This window comes from Poecile atricapillus, chromosome 7 (genome assembly GCF_030490865.1).
Source record: "Poecile atricapillus isolate bPoeAtr1 chromosome 7, bPoeAtr1.hap1, whole genome shotgun sequence".
NCBI lineage: Eukaryota > Metazoa > Chordata > Aves > Passeriformes > Paridae > Poecile > Poecile atricapillus.
In genome coordinates, this window is record NC_081255.1 from 16,957,188 (window position 1) to 16,977,431 (window position 20,244).

Sequence of the window (20,244 nt, forward strand, 5' to 3'; positions counted from 1 at the left end):
GTTTGCCAAACTGCAGATGTAGGAATTAGGTGATTTCCACACAGTTCATTGTTGTGTGATTGTTTTGCCTACTCTGTGATGCTCACTGGGAAGTCTCATAGTCTGGATCAGGTTCAGGCCTGAGTGCTGACTGTGTCCTAGTATGCAATATGGACATAGATGAAGATGATAATAATGTGATTTTAGATTAAATCTGTTTTACTGTAGATCAATTTCATTCCAATGCAAATTATTTTTCCCTGCTCTAGGTGGCATAATGAGTGATACCACATAATCCTGTATAATGTAACAGAAGCAGGATATAATTTACCTAAAGGTCAAAATGAAATTTTTAGTAAATAAGAGTGAATGGTCACTTAGCCAGGATATTGGTCTTGCATATTGAAATGTTGGTTACTCAGGCCTCTTTCTTCTGAATCCTTCCAAGATGGAAAGTAATGAGAAGCTGAATGTTTGCATTCTATAAGGTGAAACTTTCTGGATTCAGATACTGGGGAAATTGCTTTCCAGTTTGTGTGCTTGTTCTCCCCACCATCCTTCAAGACTATTTTGGCCCGTTTGTCCTGAAAGAGGTTAGGATTTATGGAGAAGATGTGAAATGGTGCTTAAAATTGGAATTCAGATTATTATATTTCAGTCAAAGGGGAGGTGAGGGACACACACTTCATCTGATCCCAGGAGAACAGATTTACAAAGGAAGTTAAGATGAGGACTATACCTAGTGGGGATGATGGCTACAATGGGCATTTAGAGGTTCTCAACAGTTGCATTTATTCTACTGGAAATGTCCAGAGTGAGTTCTCTGTAGATGCTGATTATAGTGAAGGCATAGTGTGCTTATGAAGCTAGATGGAGAAAGTATTTGTGCAAAAATCCAAATTACCTTGTTTATAGTAACATTTTGACAAGTGATGTGACTTTATGTAGATTTTCCTCCAGTTGAAAGAGACTAGTCTGGGTATATAAACCTGTGGCTGTATAGAGTAAGCATGATAAGTTGTTCATACTCTGTAATATTATTGAAAAGTATTTGAATGCATGACATACCTGATCACATTTTCTAATTGTTAAAAGCTCCTAGTGGAAAGCTGGACCTTATTATGTGCTGTGAACTAGAATATCTGCTTTGACAGTCTCACATGCATTCTGACTCAAAGACTTTTGCAGGGATGTGTTATTTTTCAGTTGTTTTATCTAGGCTGCTACTCTTTTGTTAGTGAGACCAACTTCCGTTCTAAACAAACTTTTAGCCACAGCAAAACAATAGTTGTATCAGTGGTTTCCCTTCTTTTGGGACTGGTTGAAATTGGGTAGTAGAGAGAGAGAGAGTTTGCTGCTGTTAAAAGACCTTAATATTCCAGGTGGACAAGCAGTAAGTAGAATTGTATGTACATCTCCTGTATGGGTCTGAATAGCAGTGTAGTGGGGAAAGGACTGTTAGTCTATATTTAAACTTATCCTGACAAACATTTGTTGACGTAAAGAACTTCAGAAATGTTTGGGCCAGTAATAAATCAGGTCAGACAAAAGAATGCCAGCCAACTGACACAGCAGTGCCTTTCCTGACTGCGTGTATTGTGACCAGCCCTGCCTTGGCAGGGAGGGTGACTGGTGCTGACAAGCTTGATGAGCAAATCTGATTTTGTTTTGTGTGAATAAAATCCATAGCTGTAAGGACATTATTGCGTAGTAACTTACTAAACAAAGGCTTCCCTTTGAGAAATAAGTAAAATCAGAAAATAGGTAGATTATGCTTTTACATTAAAGAAGCATGAGCAGTTATAAAATGTGGTGACCAAAACCACTGGGGAGTGGGATGCCAATGACGATAGTGTGCTACTGGCTTGGCAAACAGGCAGACTTTCCAGCTGCTCTGTACTGTCATTCTTGAATATTAGACTTGTCAGCTTTGAATACATGCTTTTTAACCCTGTTCTCTCTCTGGTGCTACAGACCATACTTCTATTTGGGAAGAGCTTGTTTTCAGGTCTTGTAAATGACAGTTCAACCCCTAGTGAAACATTTTTAGATAGCCTACTAAACTCTATCCAAGCCTTCCCTGCCCCCCTCCCCCTGGCCCGTTTTCAGTTTTAAGAGCTGGTTTTCTCTTTTTGAGAGGTAGGGGACTGACTCATTCCTCCAGGAGACTGCAGGAAAGTAGTTACCTGAGAGAACAGCTGAACTCAAGTGCCCAGAGAGGGCCTCTGAATGTTGCAGGATCACTGGCAGTCATGGCTTTAGACTTCTATGGATTTTGCATTTTATGCTATTAAGCTTGAGAGGGGTTTTAAAACAATGTTGCATCCGTTGGTGGAGAATTTCATATTAACTTCATGTGCCTCAATGAATTTGTACAGCAATACAAAGGACAGAAGAAAAACTGAAAGTAAATAGTTTCTGAGTACTTCAGTTAGATTGAATTGCTGCAGGAACTCATTGGAGATATATTTCCTCGTACATTCCTTTCACTGTATTTGCTCTACCATTGTTTTGGTGTCAGCCATTTTCAGACTTCTTACCGTTAAAACTGTGTTTCTGTTGATTTTGCATATTTAGACTGTTTTGCTACCTGAGGTTTCTAAATCTGTACTGAACAGGAAATCTCTGGTTTAGTGTCTGTTTGGTCTCAGTTATTGTGAATGCAATGTAGTTGTGGTTCTGATGACTTCTGCCCCCACCTCTCCCCAAGCACCACTTGTTACAGACCTTTTGTCTTCTGGAGGCACAGAAACAATGTTTCAGATATTTTGTAAACAAATGATACAGTGATGGAGTACAAAGAAATCTCAGTTGGGTGTAGCCAGATCTTTGCTTTTGAGAGTACAAATAAGTAATATCTTTCTTGAGTGCATTATTTTAGTGATAGTGTTCTCCTGGATGATATTATAAACATTTAATTCAACTCAGTGGTTGTTTTCCGCTAGCATTTCCCTTTGAAGCTTGTTACTTCTGTTTCAGACTTGAAGAGGCTTGTGTCCACTTCAAGATTTTTCCTTTGTTTTTCCTCTTCTCACTTATTTTGCCTTTCCCCCAGCTCCATTGTTCTGGCAAGATAGATTACCAAATTTTAATAGTAAGAAACTGCATTTTGGGATCAATTTTGCTTTAATTAGTCTTGGAGGGGTGGTGTTTTCCGTTTTCACCTAACGCATAAGGAACCCTAAGAGATTTTTTTTACTTCAAATGACAAGTCTGTAGTTGTGGGTCACACTGAAGTCCCAAGAATGAATCGTGCTGTTTGATGTATGCCTGTGTTAGACTCCTTCCTGAGCACTCTCAAACTGATAATAATCTGTGGATTGGTTGGGCTGCTTTATGGCCTTGTTTCCCCTCTCCTGTGTGTTAGGGATCCAAACATCTACCCACCATGTTGCCAAAAGGGTCTGGCTATAGGGTATGGGTGTTCTGATCACAGATTAGGATCTCTTCTCTGAGAAGTGACAGACACAAGTGAACATCTGTCTGGCAGAAAGCAGGGACACCATCATCATCTTGACTAGGCAAGAGATGCAGTTCTGGTCAAAAGGTGCCCTTGTGGTGACCATCTCTAGTCCGTTGACCACAATATTCATGTGAGGGCTGCATGTATCCTGGTTAGACAGAGACAGCTGATGGGAATGGTTTGTAGCATATAGTCCTCAAATACCTTCATAAAACCCTATCCATCCCAACCCTGCCAATAAAAAGAATTAGTTCTGATGAAAGATTGTGGAGTATTTGGCTACCTCTGGAAGTCTGTAAAAATAGATAAGATAAAAACTCCAAAGACTACCTCCATAAAATTTCAAAACTGAAGTCTGCACTAGACATTTCTTAATGAACTAATTTGAGTTACCTCTAACTATTAATATCCTAATTCTTGAAGATAACATGTTACTGTAATTTTAAGATATATTTTCTGTGTTGTCTGATCCACTTGGAGTTTGTGGGCATCAGTACAACTATGCTGTTTGTCATTTTCATCACTGCCTTCACCCAGAGCTTCCTGGTACTCCCAACAGCATTTGTTTTTGCATTGATGGAGTACAAATGATGGATTAAAGCCTGAAGGGACCATAAAAATTATTTGTTTTCATTTTGACAGCTATAAAATTTTTCTGCATGTGAGAAGGTGGCAGTGGTCATACTGGCTTAGGCTAAAGCTGTGTCTAACCCATCATCTGAGTTCTGATGATTGCCAAAATTGAATAGCTAGATAAGAGTAAAAATGAGGCTGGCCATATGCTCTGAACTGTTTTTGCTTAGTAGAATTCTTGAGCTGTTGCAAGTTACATTGGTTTAGTACAGTGCTTGGTAGCTCAGTAGAATAAAGTGTGGAGTAGTTGAATGAAAAGTTGTGAAGACAGGTTCAAAAGGAATTAAATTAATTCAGACGCAGCGGTTATGTTTCGTGTGTAGGAACAGCTGTGGTGCAGCAGTCGTGGGTGCTGGGGAACTGGACTGCTGAAAGCAGCCAGTCTGGTCTAGGCTCTGATCAGCAGCATCCAGAGCTGTGCGAGGCACAGAACTCACAGCCAGACCCACCAGGGCATTTATTGACTCATTAGTAACTCGCAGGGAAACTTAACTTGTCCAGCTCTCCTTGTTTCCACATAAACTTCTTGTGTCGATGTTGTGTTTTGGCAAGAAAGTCCACAGAATCATCCTTTTCTGTTTTTAAACTCCTGCTTGCTCACTTTAATCATCTGAGATGTGTTACATACAATTGAAAGACATGGAGAAGGAATTGATATCTGGTATTTTCATGCCTTTTTAAATTTTCTAATCTTCTTTCATATCCCCTATAAATCATTTCTTATTCAAGATTGCAGCTTCCACTATTGTTGCTTTCATGGAAATTGCTCCAAGCCAGGATTTCTTTCCCCATTAAATTCCAAACTCAGAGCTATGGTATGCCTTTATATCAATGTGTGTTTGTCATCAACAGCCTCTGCTGCTGCATTAGCCTCTGCTAATGTGGATGCACAGAATCATGACCTTGTTGAGTACCAGGCTTTTGACATTCTTTTCACTTTAGCTGTGCTTGAGTCAGTTGAAATCATTATATGTAGGTGTGAAGTATAGTAGTTATGAAGCTAAAGCCACAACTGTTTTTGTTTTTTTAAACAAGTTACTTAGAACTTTGCTAATTTACTGCTGTGGAAGATGGATTTTCGTAGACTTTTGTATGTCCTGTTACAGATAGAGCTTCCTTGTCCCACAGGAAAAGTGCCGGTGAATGGTAGATGGTTTTACCTTAGTGTACTTCCTGAGTCAAGGTTTTTTCCTTTGACAATGCATAAGCCAGTGTGAATTGGAAAAAAAAAAAATCTCCTTATATATGTGGCATGTAGGGGAATAAAGCTTGAAGCACAGTGGTCCTTAGGAGACTTGCTATTGTACCTGATACAAACATACAAAATTCATGTGTAGCCCCTGCACACCTGACAGCAGTGATCTACTGTATTGATGTGTCATGTTTTACTATGCGGATTCCTCAGAAAAATTTAGGTGTCTGTAGCCTAAATATAATGTCTTGTCACCAGAAAAAATAGCTCTGAGTTGAAACTATTCTCTGAGCACCACTGGATCAATTTGCACTGTACTGTAATTGTCTGTATTGACCTGTTTGTTATCATGGCCACAGACAACACAGAATTGCTCTGCTCAGTGGGGAAGTGAGTCAGCTTGTATTAGATCCTCTTTTTCTTTTTCATAAGCTAGACTTTCCTGAATTTGAAAGCTTTTTACCACAACTTGCAACGCAGCACTCTAGCGCATGAGAAACTTTAATTCCATGCACCAGCACCTCTTCTGTGACAGAACAGATTGTGGTTTAACCTGTGCTATGGATGCAACAAGAAGTATTTTTTAAAAAACTGAGATGGGGTTGGGATTTAGAGGCACATAGCAAGAGGCATGTGCTATAAAAAGCATTACCATCTTGGAGTGTGTGTTTGAGTATTTTTCTGATTTGGCCTAATTTAGGTGTTCAGCTTCTCAGGACTGACATGCTTAAAGACAGACCTTTTTAGATCTAGGCTTGTATACTAAAGATGCTTAAGATTTTGCTGATTAAAACTAGCCAACTTTTGCCAGAACTTTTTATTTACGAGCATACAAAAATGGTGTTGAATTTGTATTAGGTGAAGAAGTACTTAATGAAAAATCAGAATCTGATTTTGTTGATACTTTCTTTCATATATGTAATTGTCAGAATGGTGGTTGATGAATTTACATGAGAAGAAGATAATGGCTTAATTTAGAAACCGTAGGGTATTGGTGTAAAATTCCCACCCCCTTTATTTTTAAAGTATACTTGCTTGACTTTTTGTGAGAAATAAATTTGTGTAAATGATGTACAATATTGCAAGTTTGCTATTGGCAGCTGCAATTATAACTATCTTTTTAACAATTTCTTTATTCTAAGTAGGTTGAGCTTCAATATTGCTTAGAATTCCATGCAACTGAATGCCATCAAAGTGGTTTTTAATGTGATTGTGTGTTAATTTACTGTCTTAACATAGTTTCTCCTTTACTTTTTTCAGAAAATCATGATGGTCTACATCAAGTAGTACATGAACGCCTGGGGGAGTTGCTACGTGTTTTAAAAGCAGTGATAAATAAACATCAGACTCTGAATTCAGTTGATATTCTTAGTGCTGCAGGAACAGTTATTGCAAAAGTAAAAGGTAAGGAATTACTACCTTTCATATTCATGGAAAATTGTAATTAGTGACTTGATTGACTCTGGCTTGTGGTTATAGATAGAATTCTACATATACAGAAGAAACTGGGTTTTTTAAAGGGTATTACTTTAATACTTGTTTAAAAAGTGCCTTCCCTAAGTGAAGAGTAATATTAAGTAACTTGTTCTCTCATTGATGTGATAAAATTCTGCTTATAGGACGCTAACTGCAAATCCACATAGAATTTTAAAAGCACGAGCCTTTGATTTTAAGCTTCCTTTATCTGAGTATCACAGAGTAATAAACCTGGCATTTATTCACTTTGAAATTTGCCAAGAATCTTTGCCTAGTTCTGTGAATCTGTGGGGATGGTATTTATATCAGGTGAAGAAATCTCTTAGCAATCCAAATCTGGATAGTTGAACATTTAAAAATTCCATAAGTGGATCATAGCCATGTGTCAATAAAGGTGTCAACAGCAACAAGAAAAAGTATTGCAGACATGTTGGTACTTTCTGTTGTTGCTCTTTGCTACTGCAGTTCTTGGCGTGCCAGACAAATGCAAATAGTGAAGCACTCAATTTCTCCAGCCCCAGAAACCTGCTCCTTCTCTGTGTAACCTTTGACTTCAGCTCTTCCTGCTCTAGAGTCTGGTATATTACTGTGGAACCAGCTTTGAGTTAGGGTTAAATCTCTACCTCTTTTCAGTGTTAAATCATGTAAGATACCTTCCTTCAGACACACAGAATGTAGTTGTTCTTCTTTGTTTAAGCCTTCCTTCTTGTTTCCTATTTATCTTGGTGTATCTGAAATGTATTGTTGATTCAATAAAGTGGGAATATCAGTTAAAATTCTCATGTGCTTAGCTTCCTGATTCCTAAATGTTGGACTCTTCCAAGCTTCTTATGGATTCTTCCTATTGATAGGAAGCTTTGCCAATTTGTTTGATCTTGGCAGGTACTAGGAGGTGACTTCACATTTTCTTCCTGTTACACATAGAGTTTTTATAGTTCTGTACCTGATATTTCAAATGAACATGGAACAGGACTGTAACTTCTGAACTTGCTTTAGAGGTTTGTATATTACAGGAGAAACACAGAGAATATCCCTTGTGGTGCTGTTTCCTTGTTGGTCATGGGGAGAGTTAAGTACATACAGTGGTAGTCAGTGTTTAGTGAACATGTTAATTGTTTAGTGAACATAATTCTTCCACCTTAGTCAAGCTGTTTCCATGCTTAACTGCTCTGGTGAGATAACTGTGTCCTCTACTCCGCCCTAATTTCAGTGGACACAGGACAATTTAAGAAATGCTGAGGAAAAGTGACCTAAGGTATGCAAGTGAATTGTATCACATCAGCATTTGCTAAATTATGTTTTCAAAAACCATTGCGATATCATCTATTCTCCCTGGACTACATAGTTTATTAGTATTGTTCTTGATGTGAAATGCCCCATATTAATCAGTCTACTGTCAAAGTTCACAAGGTAAAGTAGTAGAATAATTTTCCTTGTCTTGCTTGTCAGGCTTTTGAGTCCATAATTTTGTTGGCTTTTTGTCAGTTTTTTCTGTATACTTTAAAAGTCCATGATTACTCCAAGGTCACTGTGTATAGTTCTAGTACTGGGCTAGTTTTCCAGATCTAGATTCATCTGTTCTCTCTCCTATGCTTTTACTTCAGAAGTGGAGAATTAAGCACTTTGTTGAATTACATAATCTATTCCTGCAGAGTACTTGCAGCCTTCTGAATTTGATGCCAACTTTTTGTCTTTGATGTGTAATGTTCTGTCATACAATAGATGATAGCAGGTTGAACCATGGACAGATGCATTTGTGTTCTGTAGTCTTTCTTATATATTTCTGTATCTCCTGTTTTTATGAGTAGCTGTTACTTTAATGAGTTGGGGTTTTTTTGTTTAATTCATTCATTTACCTTGATTGTGAAAAGAAGAAATCATTTTAGTACTAAGCTTTTTCCTTTTTTTTTTGGCAATGCAGATATTCACAAATACTTTTTTCTTCCCTGAACAGATCTAGTTGTTTACACTTGAAATATACGAGAAAGACCTGTATTGTGGACTTCACTCTCCATTAATATATTGAGTTTAAAAGGAGCTACAGTCATGGGGGGATTGCGTTATTTATGGAAAGAAAAACTACTCTTAGGAAAACACAGTGGATATTGCATAATTACAGAATTTTGAAAGTAGCACCATCCTTTATTGTTTTAAGAACAATGCTTTAAACAGAAGCAGCATAATTATGTCTTCCAGTTTTCTGTCAAATGTGTCCAAGGTAGTCAAGTTCTAAGGCTGTACTTCAGGTGCACAAGAAAAGCTTGTGCTCAGCCATAACTCACTTGAACTATCTTTAGTATGATATTGTATGATAAGACATTTCTTAAAGGAAAAAGGCATGAAAGGACTTGATGTTATGGTTGCAGTCTTTGCTCTTGAGCTGGAGCTAAGTTCAAGTTTTGGCATTTTCTCCTCTTAGTTGTATTACTCTGTGAATAATTTTCTCATTGGCAATGGTTTGAAATTACTTGAAAATCTAGCTGTAAGACTCCTGCTATAGGATCCGAAGTGCAGTAATGTACCCTTGGGTTGGTTTGGGACTGTGCTGCTGGACATCCTTGTCAGTGACAAGGACAGTGGGATCAGCCAGATCACTGATGACACTGAGCTGTGTGGTGTGGTGACATGCTGGAGGCAAGGGATGCCATCCAGAGGGACACTGACAGGCTGGAGAGGTGGGTCTGTGTGAACCTCGTGAAGTTCAACAAGGCCAAGAGCAAGGTCCTGCTCCTGGGTTGGGGCAATCCCAAACAAGCATGGGCTGGGCAGAGAATGGCTTGAGAGGCCCTGAGGAGAACTTGGGTGTGGCAGTGGCCTCAGGGGAGACAAAGGGTTACATTGTCCCACCCCAAACCCCTTGTGAAGGGCAGCCCAGGTGTTCTGATTGGGTTTGAGTCCCTGGGGGGTTCTCCCTTGGTGTGCTTCTACTGGTCCCTGACCCTGACCTTGAGGGTGGACCTCAAGGGTGGAGACCCCCAAAGCTTCTGTCCCTCAAAAACCCCTGCTCAGCCTCTGTTAGGAGCTCTCTGTTCTGGACCTGAGTTTGTTCCCATGCTGAATAAATGGTTTCGTGAACGGGAGCCCGTCTCGTTGGTGTTTCATGCTGGTCCCCAGAATCCTGCAGCTTCCTGGATGAGATCCTGAGGTTGCTGACTGCAACACTTGGGGGTATGGATTGATGAGAAGTTTACCATGACCCAGCAATATGTTCTTGCAGCCCAGAAAGCCAACCCTATCTTGGGCTGCATTCAAACCAGTGTGGCCAGCAGTGTATTCTCCCCCTTTACTCCCCAGTTGTGATCCCCTACCTGGAATACTGCATCTGGAGCCCCCAGAATAAGAAGGATGTGGACCTGTTGGAGCAAGTTTAGAGGAGGGTTACAAAGATGATCAGAGAGCTCTTCTGCGGAGCCAGGTTGAAATTTCGGGCTGTTCAGCTTGGAAAAGAAGACTGGGGAGACCTTAGAGGCCCTTCCAGTACCTGAAGGGATTACAAGAGAGTTGGAAAGGGACTTTTGGCAAAGACATGCAGTGATAGTACAAGAGGGGAGGACTTTAACTGAAAGTGGGCATGTTTATCTTAGATACACAGAAGAAATTCTTTGTTGTATGGGTGGTGAGACACTGGGACAGGTTGCCCAGAGAAGCTGTGGATGCCTTATGCCTGGCAGTGTTCGAGGCCAGATTTGATTGGGCTTTGAACAACCTCGTCTAGTGGAAGCTGTCCTTGCCCACGGCAGAGGGGTCAAATTACATGAGCTTTAAGGTCTCTTCCAACCCAAACCATTCTATGGTCCTTTGGCTAAAGTAAATACAAACTCGCTCTGTGGCAAATAGTCTTTCCTGTGATCCAGACTATGTGACCTGGCCATACAAATGCAAGGAAGGGGAACTCTGGATCACATTAAAGATGGTCTCAGTCAGTACTGCCTCAGTATTTGTAGCCATTGATGCAAACAGGTACTTTGATACAAAGATTTTGTGTGTGCTCAAAGACAATACTGTATTTGTCACACCTCTGGAGATGGAAATGGGGAGATTCAAGACTTCAGATCTCTTTCTGACTAGTTCTTCAATCCTTCCTCTGTGTGAACAGTGAAGCCTTTGCTGTATGAAAACAAACTACCTTCCCCCAACATAATCTGTGGTAAATGTGAAGGCAGTTTGCCTTTAGCACCTGTTTGATTTTTACAGCTGTTCTTTTTCTGAGGATCATACTGCTCCAAGTTTATATTCAAACTGAAGTGTGTGACACCTGGTACTGAGAAAGCAGAAATAAAAATACAGCACATTGTGGTGACTGTAAACATATCAGACCTCAGATTTGCTTTCTTTGACCTGTGTGTAACACATGCGTTCACAGGTTTTCTGCTGTGGTTACTTCACCAGAGGTAATGCAGCTTTTGAATAAACAGGAAGCTACAAGAATGTGAGGAGCTGGTAGAAACATATCCAGTATCCTTTTTCCTTTAGCTTCCCTGTCTTTGTTAATGTGACATTATGAAAAGTTCATGTGACTCATCTGTTTCTTGTCATTGGAGGACAGAACTATAAAAAGATATGGAAGCACTCTGTAATTGGATTTATGACTAGGAAGAAAATTAACCTGGCATGGAAAAATTCTGATGCGTATTTAGGAGAGGATGAAATAGAAACAAGCTGGGATTTACATGTGATTCCACCTCCTGGTTTTTGAGTCTTTGAATAATGTCACAGTTTCAAATCCAGTTTTTCTTTAGAACTTCATCTAGGGATATACTGCTATTATAACAAACAAATGCCTTTTGCTCTTCATTAAATCAGTTACAATAACTTTGCAACCTTAGTGATATGTGAAGTCTTAGTATCTTGTGAGGTGTTCTGATAACTATGGCAAGTTGCACCATGCTTTATTCATAATGTCCATTGCAATGATAGACTGCCCCCCTTTAGATTACTGCAAATGTGAATATTTTGAAGGCTAACAAAGATTAGAGCGCTTGTGACCCTGTTTGCAAGCTTTGTGGCCATTCTTCAGGACCTCAATGGGAATGATACAAATGTGCCCCTGGTTCTGCTTTGGATATTCAATGTTTTTCCTTTCAGACAGATTGAAGGAAAAACTAACTGTAACATATTATCTAAATCTTGCTGCAAAGAATCATAATTGGCAGTATAGGCTTGTCAGACTTGTACTATTTTGGACTGAGGTTGAGGGAAAATGGTGGTGAGAAGAGTGGGACATGATATATTTGATTTCTCTTGTTATAACTTGGACATAACATGCCTCACTGGGCCTCTTTGGACTCTACTACTTACATATGCTTGCTTGAGTGCTTAATGAAACATGTCTTTAAAATGACACCTCACTTGACTGGAAAGAATTGAAACTTACTGAAGCTTCTTGCTTAGAACCTGTTTAGACTCCTGTTTCTGTAAGTCACTTCCCATTCTGGCACAGCATCATATTCATAGTTGTTATTTTTCCACTCAGTGCCTTTAAATAGTTGATGGCCCCAGAGTACATGGTTCTGATCCCATGCTGAATTCAAGTTTGTACTCTTCTTCTGCTCTTAATAACACCCTTTGACTTAATCACTAGAATGAAGACTGATTCCTGGTAAAGCTGAAAATCACACTTGTCTTGTAGAAATTTCCTATTTAGGCATAGGCTTTTGTTGTAGTTCTGCATCAGAAAGAAATACCTCAAACAAGATGAAGTAACCAGTTTTGTTGGTGTATTTGTGATGTACATTCTGAACAAAATTGATTATGGAAGGAGTAGGAAACAGTTCTTTGAAATTGTCTTTTTGATATCCAGCTCAAGTTGAGGAGGCTGCCAAACCTGGTACTAAGTACAGGCTGGTGAAATTATGTGGTAGTAAGAACTAAAAGTAGAACAGTGGGGCTTAGACAACCTGGTGATCCTCTCTAGGATACAGGAATATTCTTCTGCCTCTTTCCAATTTCCATATTATAGCTCTTTACTTACGTTCCTCTCCCCATCTATTTTACACGTTTTTGAAGATGAGAGGTAATAACAAGAAGTATTACAAGTCTTTGTTTTCAAAGAGGGAGTGGTCTTTTGGTCTTTGTTGAGTTTTTTGTTTGCTTGGGTGGTTGTTTTGTTTTTGAAATAGTTCTGAAAGGTTTTTGAAAGCATTGTTGTGAGTTTAAAGATAAAATTGGTTGCAAAGGTACTCAGTTCCAAGAAGTCAAGACAGTTGCCTACTTCTTATAAGTCAGTTTAAAGCATGGATTGAGAATGTATTCCTGTTTAAAAAAAAAATGCATGGTGATGTTACCGTATATATCTATCATGTATGAGAAAACTGACCTGTTAAAAGCAAATTCTGCGAGCTTGTCCAGGCTCTGCAAGGCAGCTTTGCTGCTGTCAGTGCTGCACATGTGTGTGGGCAGCAGGGTTGAGGCAGTGAGCGAACTCGTGTAGACTCCAGCATGGCTGTGTCCCGTGGCTGTGTGCCTGCAAGCTCACTGAACTATCCATCACCTTTTAAAGGCTCTGTTTGCCCTTCGGTCTTAACAGCTGTCAGCTTTTTCTTCATCCTTTTAGAAGCATTGCTCAAATGTCCTCAGGCAATGCTTCAGCTTCTGGGGTTCTCACTTCCAAAACCTTTGTGGCTGCTTTGGGTTCCCCAGCTGGTCTGGGGAACCAGAAATTGAAATCGAGAAAAGTTTTGGTGGCACGACCCAAGAGCTGAAACTGCAGCGTACTGCAGCATTTTGATGAGATTGCCAAACCCACCTCAGTTTGAAGACAGCTGTGGAAGTAGAGATCCACTACAAACTTGCATTTCTGGTACTGGATTTGGATTTTAATGTATCTCTTGTCATATGGTGTTTTGAAGTTCATTATGTTTCACCTGAAATCTTGCTTAAGAGTTGTCTAGTCGTATACTTTGAAATCTGTAGAACTATAGATAGATAGATAGCTGTCATTTCCAGACATGGCAAGATTACTTTAGTTCATTGTTGTCAGTAGCTATTGTGTGCAGTCAGGATGTCCTGGGGAAAGAGAGTGCGTGGTTTCAAGTTGACGTTAAGTACATCAGCATTCCAGTGGTGGTAAGCTAGAAAAAAGCTGGTGGTATTCTACTGAATTACTAAGAGATTAGACTAACCTGTTTCAGGAGAAGTGAAAAGAAGTAAATCTGAAAAATTTGAGACTTGTTATTCCTTCTGCAATGGATCCTGAAAAGAAAGGATTTCTTTGGCATATAAAGTGTAAAGCTTAACAAAACTCTTCCTGGAACAGGAAGGCAGAGTAAAACAGACAGCATTTCTTTAGGGAAAGGTTCTCTATATTAATGTCTTCTTAACTAAGTGGAAGAAGTGTTCTCTCTCCGAAGACACGGCAGCTAACGAATATACTAATGTTTCCATGGTAAGTGCTTTGAATACAAAGACAATTTTTGCTAATTCCTTCTAATTTTGAAGCAGTTTGCATTTAGTGCCGGCTGTTAAATGATTTTTCCAGTCATTAGGAGCTGGTAATCAATAGGTCTCATTGTGACTGTTTTTGCTTGATGATTCGGAATGCAAAGTTTAGAGTTATACAAAGCATTATTTCTGTAAAGTTGAGGTTTTCAACTAATATGAATTAAAAAAAAAGAAATCCACTGCTATTTACAAAGTTATTTAAAAAGAAGCCATCTGTGGAGCTTTATCAAATATCATTTCAAACAAAGGTGCCAGAGGCATTTTTTTTGTGTAATTACAAAGTGTCGCCAAACAAGGAGGTAGGAGAAGCTGTAATTTAGTAGTGAGCTGTGTCAACAGAGACTGGTAATGTTATTGTAATATGTGATAATTGTTTTTTGCTGTAGGCTTGTTACAACATTATTTCATATCTGCAATTTATTGTAAAAATAGCCCATGAGAAAAATATGTATTTTCTGTAACGGCTTTGTCTAGAAGATAGTTGTTTTGAAATGTTTATCAAGTCTGTTGACATACTGTGTAAAAAGGAATGGATTTAACTGTGTTACTTTACTGGTTAAAAACTTTTCCTTTCACAAAGGAAGTCTAATGGGGGAGCAGATTACTGTACTTTCTTTGTTTGTTACCCATTAGTATTTAGGCACCTGGCAGGAAGTTTGAATACTTTTAAAGATTAAAGCCTGTTAACTTGCTGAGAAAATTTGTATAGAATGGGCAACGTTTTAACATTATTTTTGCTACTTCTGCAAGTCATTGTACTCTATTTGTATTTGAAACGTAAGGAAGACAAATTAACCTTGTTAAGATTTTGCAAAATCTGATGTGGGTTGAGTACTTGCACGTGTGTCATTGCAGTATCTCTGAAATAGGCGTGAGCATATGTGACTTACACATCTAGACAATTAAGAATATTGCATTGCTTAAAAAAATAAAAAAGTAAACTTAAAATAAAATATTAACGTGAAGTTGTCGTTTCTCACAATGTAACTCTGGGAAAAACTTCCCACCAGAGGATACAGCTTCAGCTCAAAGGAATGTATGCAGCTTTTCTACAAAAAATCTCCCAGTCACCAGTGATTCTTGAGTTAAGTTGAAAACAGACAAAAATGGTCGTGCTTTTTGTCTTGTCCTTTCTCCCTCCCTCTTCTTGTTTAGTAGTTGTTAATAGAAACTCTGGATGAATCATTCTTGTCTCATTATTCTAGCTTGCCATGGAAGTGTGCTAAAGGCTGTGTTGAGTGGTTAAGTACTTGATCACCACTTTAAATCATCTAGTTTGTCCAGGAACACTCCTTCCTATTTGGGACCACCAATAGTTATGCTGAGTTTCTCCCCCAAACAAGAAAAACTGAGGGGCTTTTGCCAGACTATGAAGCTGCTAAATGGAAGGGTTTTGCAGCAGACACCACCTTTTGATTGCTTTCTGCTTGCCTGTACTCAAGCCAGGAATGCTGTGTTCTGGATTGCGTTCGGTTGAGGGGGCACCCCTACTGCTTCTGTTTGGAATTCTGAAACTTCTACTCAGAAAAGAAACAGCTTTTTCAATATCTGACTGCATTTGTGAGCTGCTTTGTGATTTGTCTCTAGTTGGTAAATGACTGTTTTTGTTGTCCATGCATTACCAACATTTTCACACAAAGCTGCTCCTTAAGTGGGAAGATACGGGAAGTGCAAGAGTAATCTGATTTCATTGTGGGAAGCATCTGGATTGTGTTAATTTTTTTCCTTTAGTGTTTACTTTCTTACTAATCTTCTTTAAAACTGTTTTTTCAATTATTCAGAAAAACATAATGTTGTATGTTCTGTAGGAGACTTTGTGTGTAAAATTTGTCTCTAGGCCTGGTAAACTTGCTTAATTGGCCCCACCTCTCACCCTTTGGTTTTCTTTTTTTTCCTTTTTTTTTTGCAAGCGGTGAACTTCAAAGAAGTTAATGAAGAAAACAAGAGAGAACTCTTCAGTGAAATATTTTCTTCCATTGAAACATTGGCATTCACCTTTGGAAACGTGTAAGTTGGAATCCAGAAGGAGTTTTCAAAGAACTTAGTGGAGCTGAAATAACAAAAGCTTTAATTTTCTTTTGGACAACTGTTTTCTGATAATTTAAATTAGCTACATGTAGAACAATTTTACTCTCTTGGGTTTTTGTCAGTTTGGGTTTTTTTCTTAACAAGGAAATCTAGGATGGTATAGAACTTGCAGAGAATATGAGTACTACTAAAAATGGTTTGCAGAACTTTTAAAGGGCTTAGTAACACTATCTGAATTTTTTAATTCAGTGATACAGAATTGCTTGGTGAGGTGAAGTAATGAAGTAACACAATTCTTTGTTTTTCTGGCAGTGTTTCAGACTTCCTTATGGGAGATGTAGACAATGGCTCGTCATTGGGACTTCCTGTATCTAGGAGAAGTCGGGTAGGCTAAACACGTTCTCTTGGAGTGTAAAATGATATCTGTTAAAGGAGACTTCAATTCCTCTGAAACTCTGCATCATGGAGCTGGGACACTTGGAGTCATCTGAGTTTTAAAGCAAGATTAAACCCAGGAAAAATGTGTTTTCAAGGTTTCAAATACTTTAGTCTTCTCTCAATTATAAATGATAGGGACGACTTGACAGGGCTACCTGCTGTCATTGTTTTTGAGATTTTTAAATTGGTTAAGTGAAAATAAATAGGGAAAAGTAAGATACTTGAATGATTGCTCGGTGAAGTAGTTAGGACTCTTTTACCTGTTAAATCTGGAAACCAAAGGGTTAATGACTCCATTTTGGCTTTTCAAGATGCATATTCATGACAAAATGACCTTTTCTTCTTTCTGAGCCCACTTTGTGGTCTGTTTCAGCAGCAATTCACTAAAAGAACTGTCAACTTACAGGTAGTCAAAGAAAAACACAAACTTCCCTTTAAACACACTGAAGGCATGATTGAAAAATGCTCAGTACCAAATTTTGTTTCGAATTTTTGTATATTGAGAGGCAGACATTCCAGTAAACCAAATAAAATTAAGAGTTACATGCAAGGAAGATACAATTGATAATTAATGTCTATTGCAAGCTAAATTGTAACAAGGTTAAAAATATTAGATTGAGCATTTTTTTTTACTTGAAACGTACTTACAAATTAGCATTTCTTGACACAGGCTTGTGTGCAGCAAGCCATGCAGCTACAGCTGAGTAGTCTTTTCAGACTTTGACTGTGTTTAATAATCTATCTTTCTCCTATGTGTGGTATCACACAAATGCTACTTCTGTAGCTGCTACAAAACCTACCTTCATAAACAATACGGAGGAAAAGTAGTCTACTCAGAAAACTGGTTCCAGCAAACTTTGAATTATGTCACTGATAAAAAATATGAAATAAAATAGCATGGAACCCAGCATCTCATTTAAAATAAATGACATTATTTGAAGAAGTACTGGTTCATCCAACTGGATCATCAGCAAAAGGAAGGTGCTGAATTTGCCAACATATTAACCTTGAAATGGTTTTGCATTTCAAAAATATGTGCCTGTGGAAATAGATGGTCTTGTATGTTGTGAAGCAAATGATTCTCTCTAAGATCACTCTTCTGAACATGGGGATGGGGGGAAGGCCTAGGGGAAATTTTAATATAGTGAAATGAAGAAGGAATTCCATTCTAGGTGCTTCAGAAATCATCAGCTGATATTTAAAACTTACTTTTGTAGTATCTCATGCTTTTCCTAATGTGAAGGTGAACAATTATAAATTTTGGGGCAGGTAGAGTGACATAGTTCAGTTTCTTAGAAATCTATCTTAAGTGCATTTTCATTTAGGCAAATAAATACACATTTAACAGGTTAATAATTTTGCTTTAATTTACAATTCAGAGAGCAATTTGGCGGCCAGCTGGGAGTTGAGTGTTAAGAGGAGTTAAATGCAAAATATTTAATAGCTGTATTAACTTTTTCTGTAGTTGTGTGTGTTCAGTGGTTGATCATAGCAGCTAGCTGTATTTTAAACAGAGCATAACATTTTGGTAGAATTTAACATGTAAATATTTTGAGGGTCAATTAAGGGGAAATATTTTAATTGCCTCTTTAGTTAGGGACCTCCCTTATTACGCTGATGAGGATGGCTCCAAGGAGGGGGGTGGGCAGCACTGATCTTGCTTCTGTTGACTGCAGGGGAGTCTACATTCTTTACTTAAGGCATTCCACTTGGAAGCTTAAGTTAAATGATATGTATACCCCCTCTTAGCAAATGTAATTGTTCTCATTTCAGCTCTTGTAGTTCAACCAGATGTACAAGGTGGAAGCAAAGATATTTTTTAATTAAAAACAAAAGCACTTTAAAATATACTGAAAGGGACCAGACAGACGTGTCTGACCTTTCATTACTCAACAAGCTATTTGAATGCTATTTGATGCTGTGCAGATCTGAGAGCATAATAAAGGAGGAGTATAAAATTTTCAAAGTGTATGAAGAGATTTGCCTGTTAGAGTCTTGGGTAATGAGGGAAAAAAAGAAGAGACTGATTGATTGAAGTTGGAAACGAAAGTCAGGCTTTTAATTTTTGCTAGGACTACTGGGATGAGTCATTGTTTGCTTGAGAGGGGTGAGCTGTGTGCATCTCATTCTTAAAATAAGTTGTAGGACATATATAAAAGCATTCGTTCTCGCTTGCTTCTAAAATTTGGTATTAAATATTTGCAGTGGGTGAATGTGAAAGAATGAGTGACCTTTGATTAGCTTCCTTAACTAGTGTGCCTGTTTTACTGGGAAGGAGTGAACGGTTTTCAGGATTGCAATGATATTGGTCTTAGAGAAATGTGAAATAATTTTTAGCACCAGAATTTAAAAGTGCATCAAGTTAGTATAAAGTATGGAGGTTTTCTAATTATTATTTTTTTCCCTAACAACATTTAGATCTACCTGAAGACAGTAATATTTTATATAAAATATGAACTAAATCTAGGAGTGTTCAAGCTTTCTCTGCAGCCAACTATAGATCTATTGCTATACTCAGATTTTAGGCGTTCTTACCAATTTAGCTGGGGACAGCTTCAGATGGATTTCCACCTGTTCTGGAAATGTCCTTCCATTTTGTCAAAACTCTCTTGTATTAGACAGCCAGTATAATAGTATTTCACTTTCTTAAGAATGAAGCAGATCTTTAGGCTGTAGCTTGATTCTGTTTGATGTCATTGATGATTAATACCTTGCATGTTTTGGTCTATGGAAAAGCTGCTTTTGCTGTGAAGTAAACAATGGCTCTTGAGAGATTTTTGTGTGATTTATGATCCGTTTTCATTTACATTAAAAAAACCTTACAAACCAAAACTACTTTTATCATCGATAACTGTACTCCATTTTAGTGAATGTCTGAAAATAAACCAGCACCAATCTAAATGGAAACAAGCTCTGCTTGCAAAGCTGAAGGGCACTTTGCAGCTATATCTTAGCCTTTTCTTTGTACTTCAAAGTTTTCAAAAGTTGTTAATCAGTTTAAAATTATGTAGGGTTTGATGTCTTTGTTTTGGTTTGGCTTTTAAGGGGGCAGTTGTTACAAAGTAAACTTTTTATTCCTTTAAAGTTGTTGAGCAGTCAGGTCTACAGCACAGTCTTGTTTTCAAGTAATTCAACTTGGACAATTAAAGGAGTAGCAAAATGCAGTGAGGACAAAGGTAGGGATGACATGATGTGCTAAATTCCTGTTATTATTGGATTACATTGTGTCAGGTTGTACTGTTTGTCAGGGCTTCATTAGCAAAGTGTTACTAGTCAGCTGCTGTGTCTACAGTGCAACACCTGCAAATAATTTCCAAAAAAACTTTATTCCCTTGAGGAAGAAATACAGGATTGTAGTGGCTTGTAGAATGATGTCTGTTTTATGTATCTGGCATTATGTGTGTGTGAAAAGGCTTTCAAAAGGTAGATAGGGATTTAAGAAAAGCTGGAGCTCACTTAATTGTTTAACAAATCTGGTTGATATTTAACTCTTTCATCACAGATCTTCAAGATTGTTGATGTAAAGGTATAATTATTCCTTGCTATTTATTCTTTCTCGTTTGACAGCAATCAGGAGTTTAAAAGATGTTATGCC

At 38.2% G+C, this 20,244-nt stretch overlaps 1 protein-coding gene across 6 annotated transcripts in view; it reads left to right on the top strand.

Moving 5' to 3' along the window:
* The window catches only part of ARHGAP29 (Rho GTPase activating protein 29), a 52,611-nt gene that overhangs the window by 17,371 nt on the left and 14,996 nt on the right, over nucleotides 1-20,244 (top strand). For 5 of the 6 annotated variants that reach the window (XM_058842804.1, XM_058842805.1, XM_058842808.1 and 2 more), the window contains exons 3-5: nucleotides 6,528-6,671; nucleotides 16,094-16,190; nucleotides 16,524-16,596. In XM_058842804.1, coding sequence (XP_058698787.1) covers nucleotides 6,528-6,671; nucleotides 16,094-16,190; nucleotides 16,524-16,596 — 314 coding nt within the window. Of the gene's footprint in view, nucleotides 1-6,527; nucleotides 6,672-13,814; nucleotides 14,128-16,093; nucleotides 16,191-16,523; nucleotides 16,597-20,244 lie in introns of those variants that run through there. The other variant, XM_058842809.1, reaches the window with a different exon arrangement.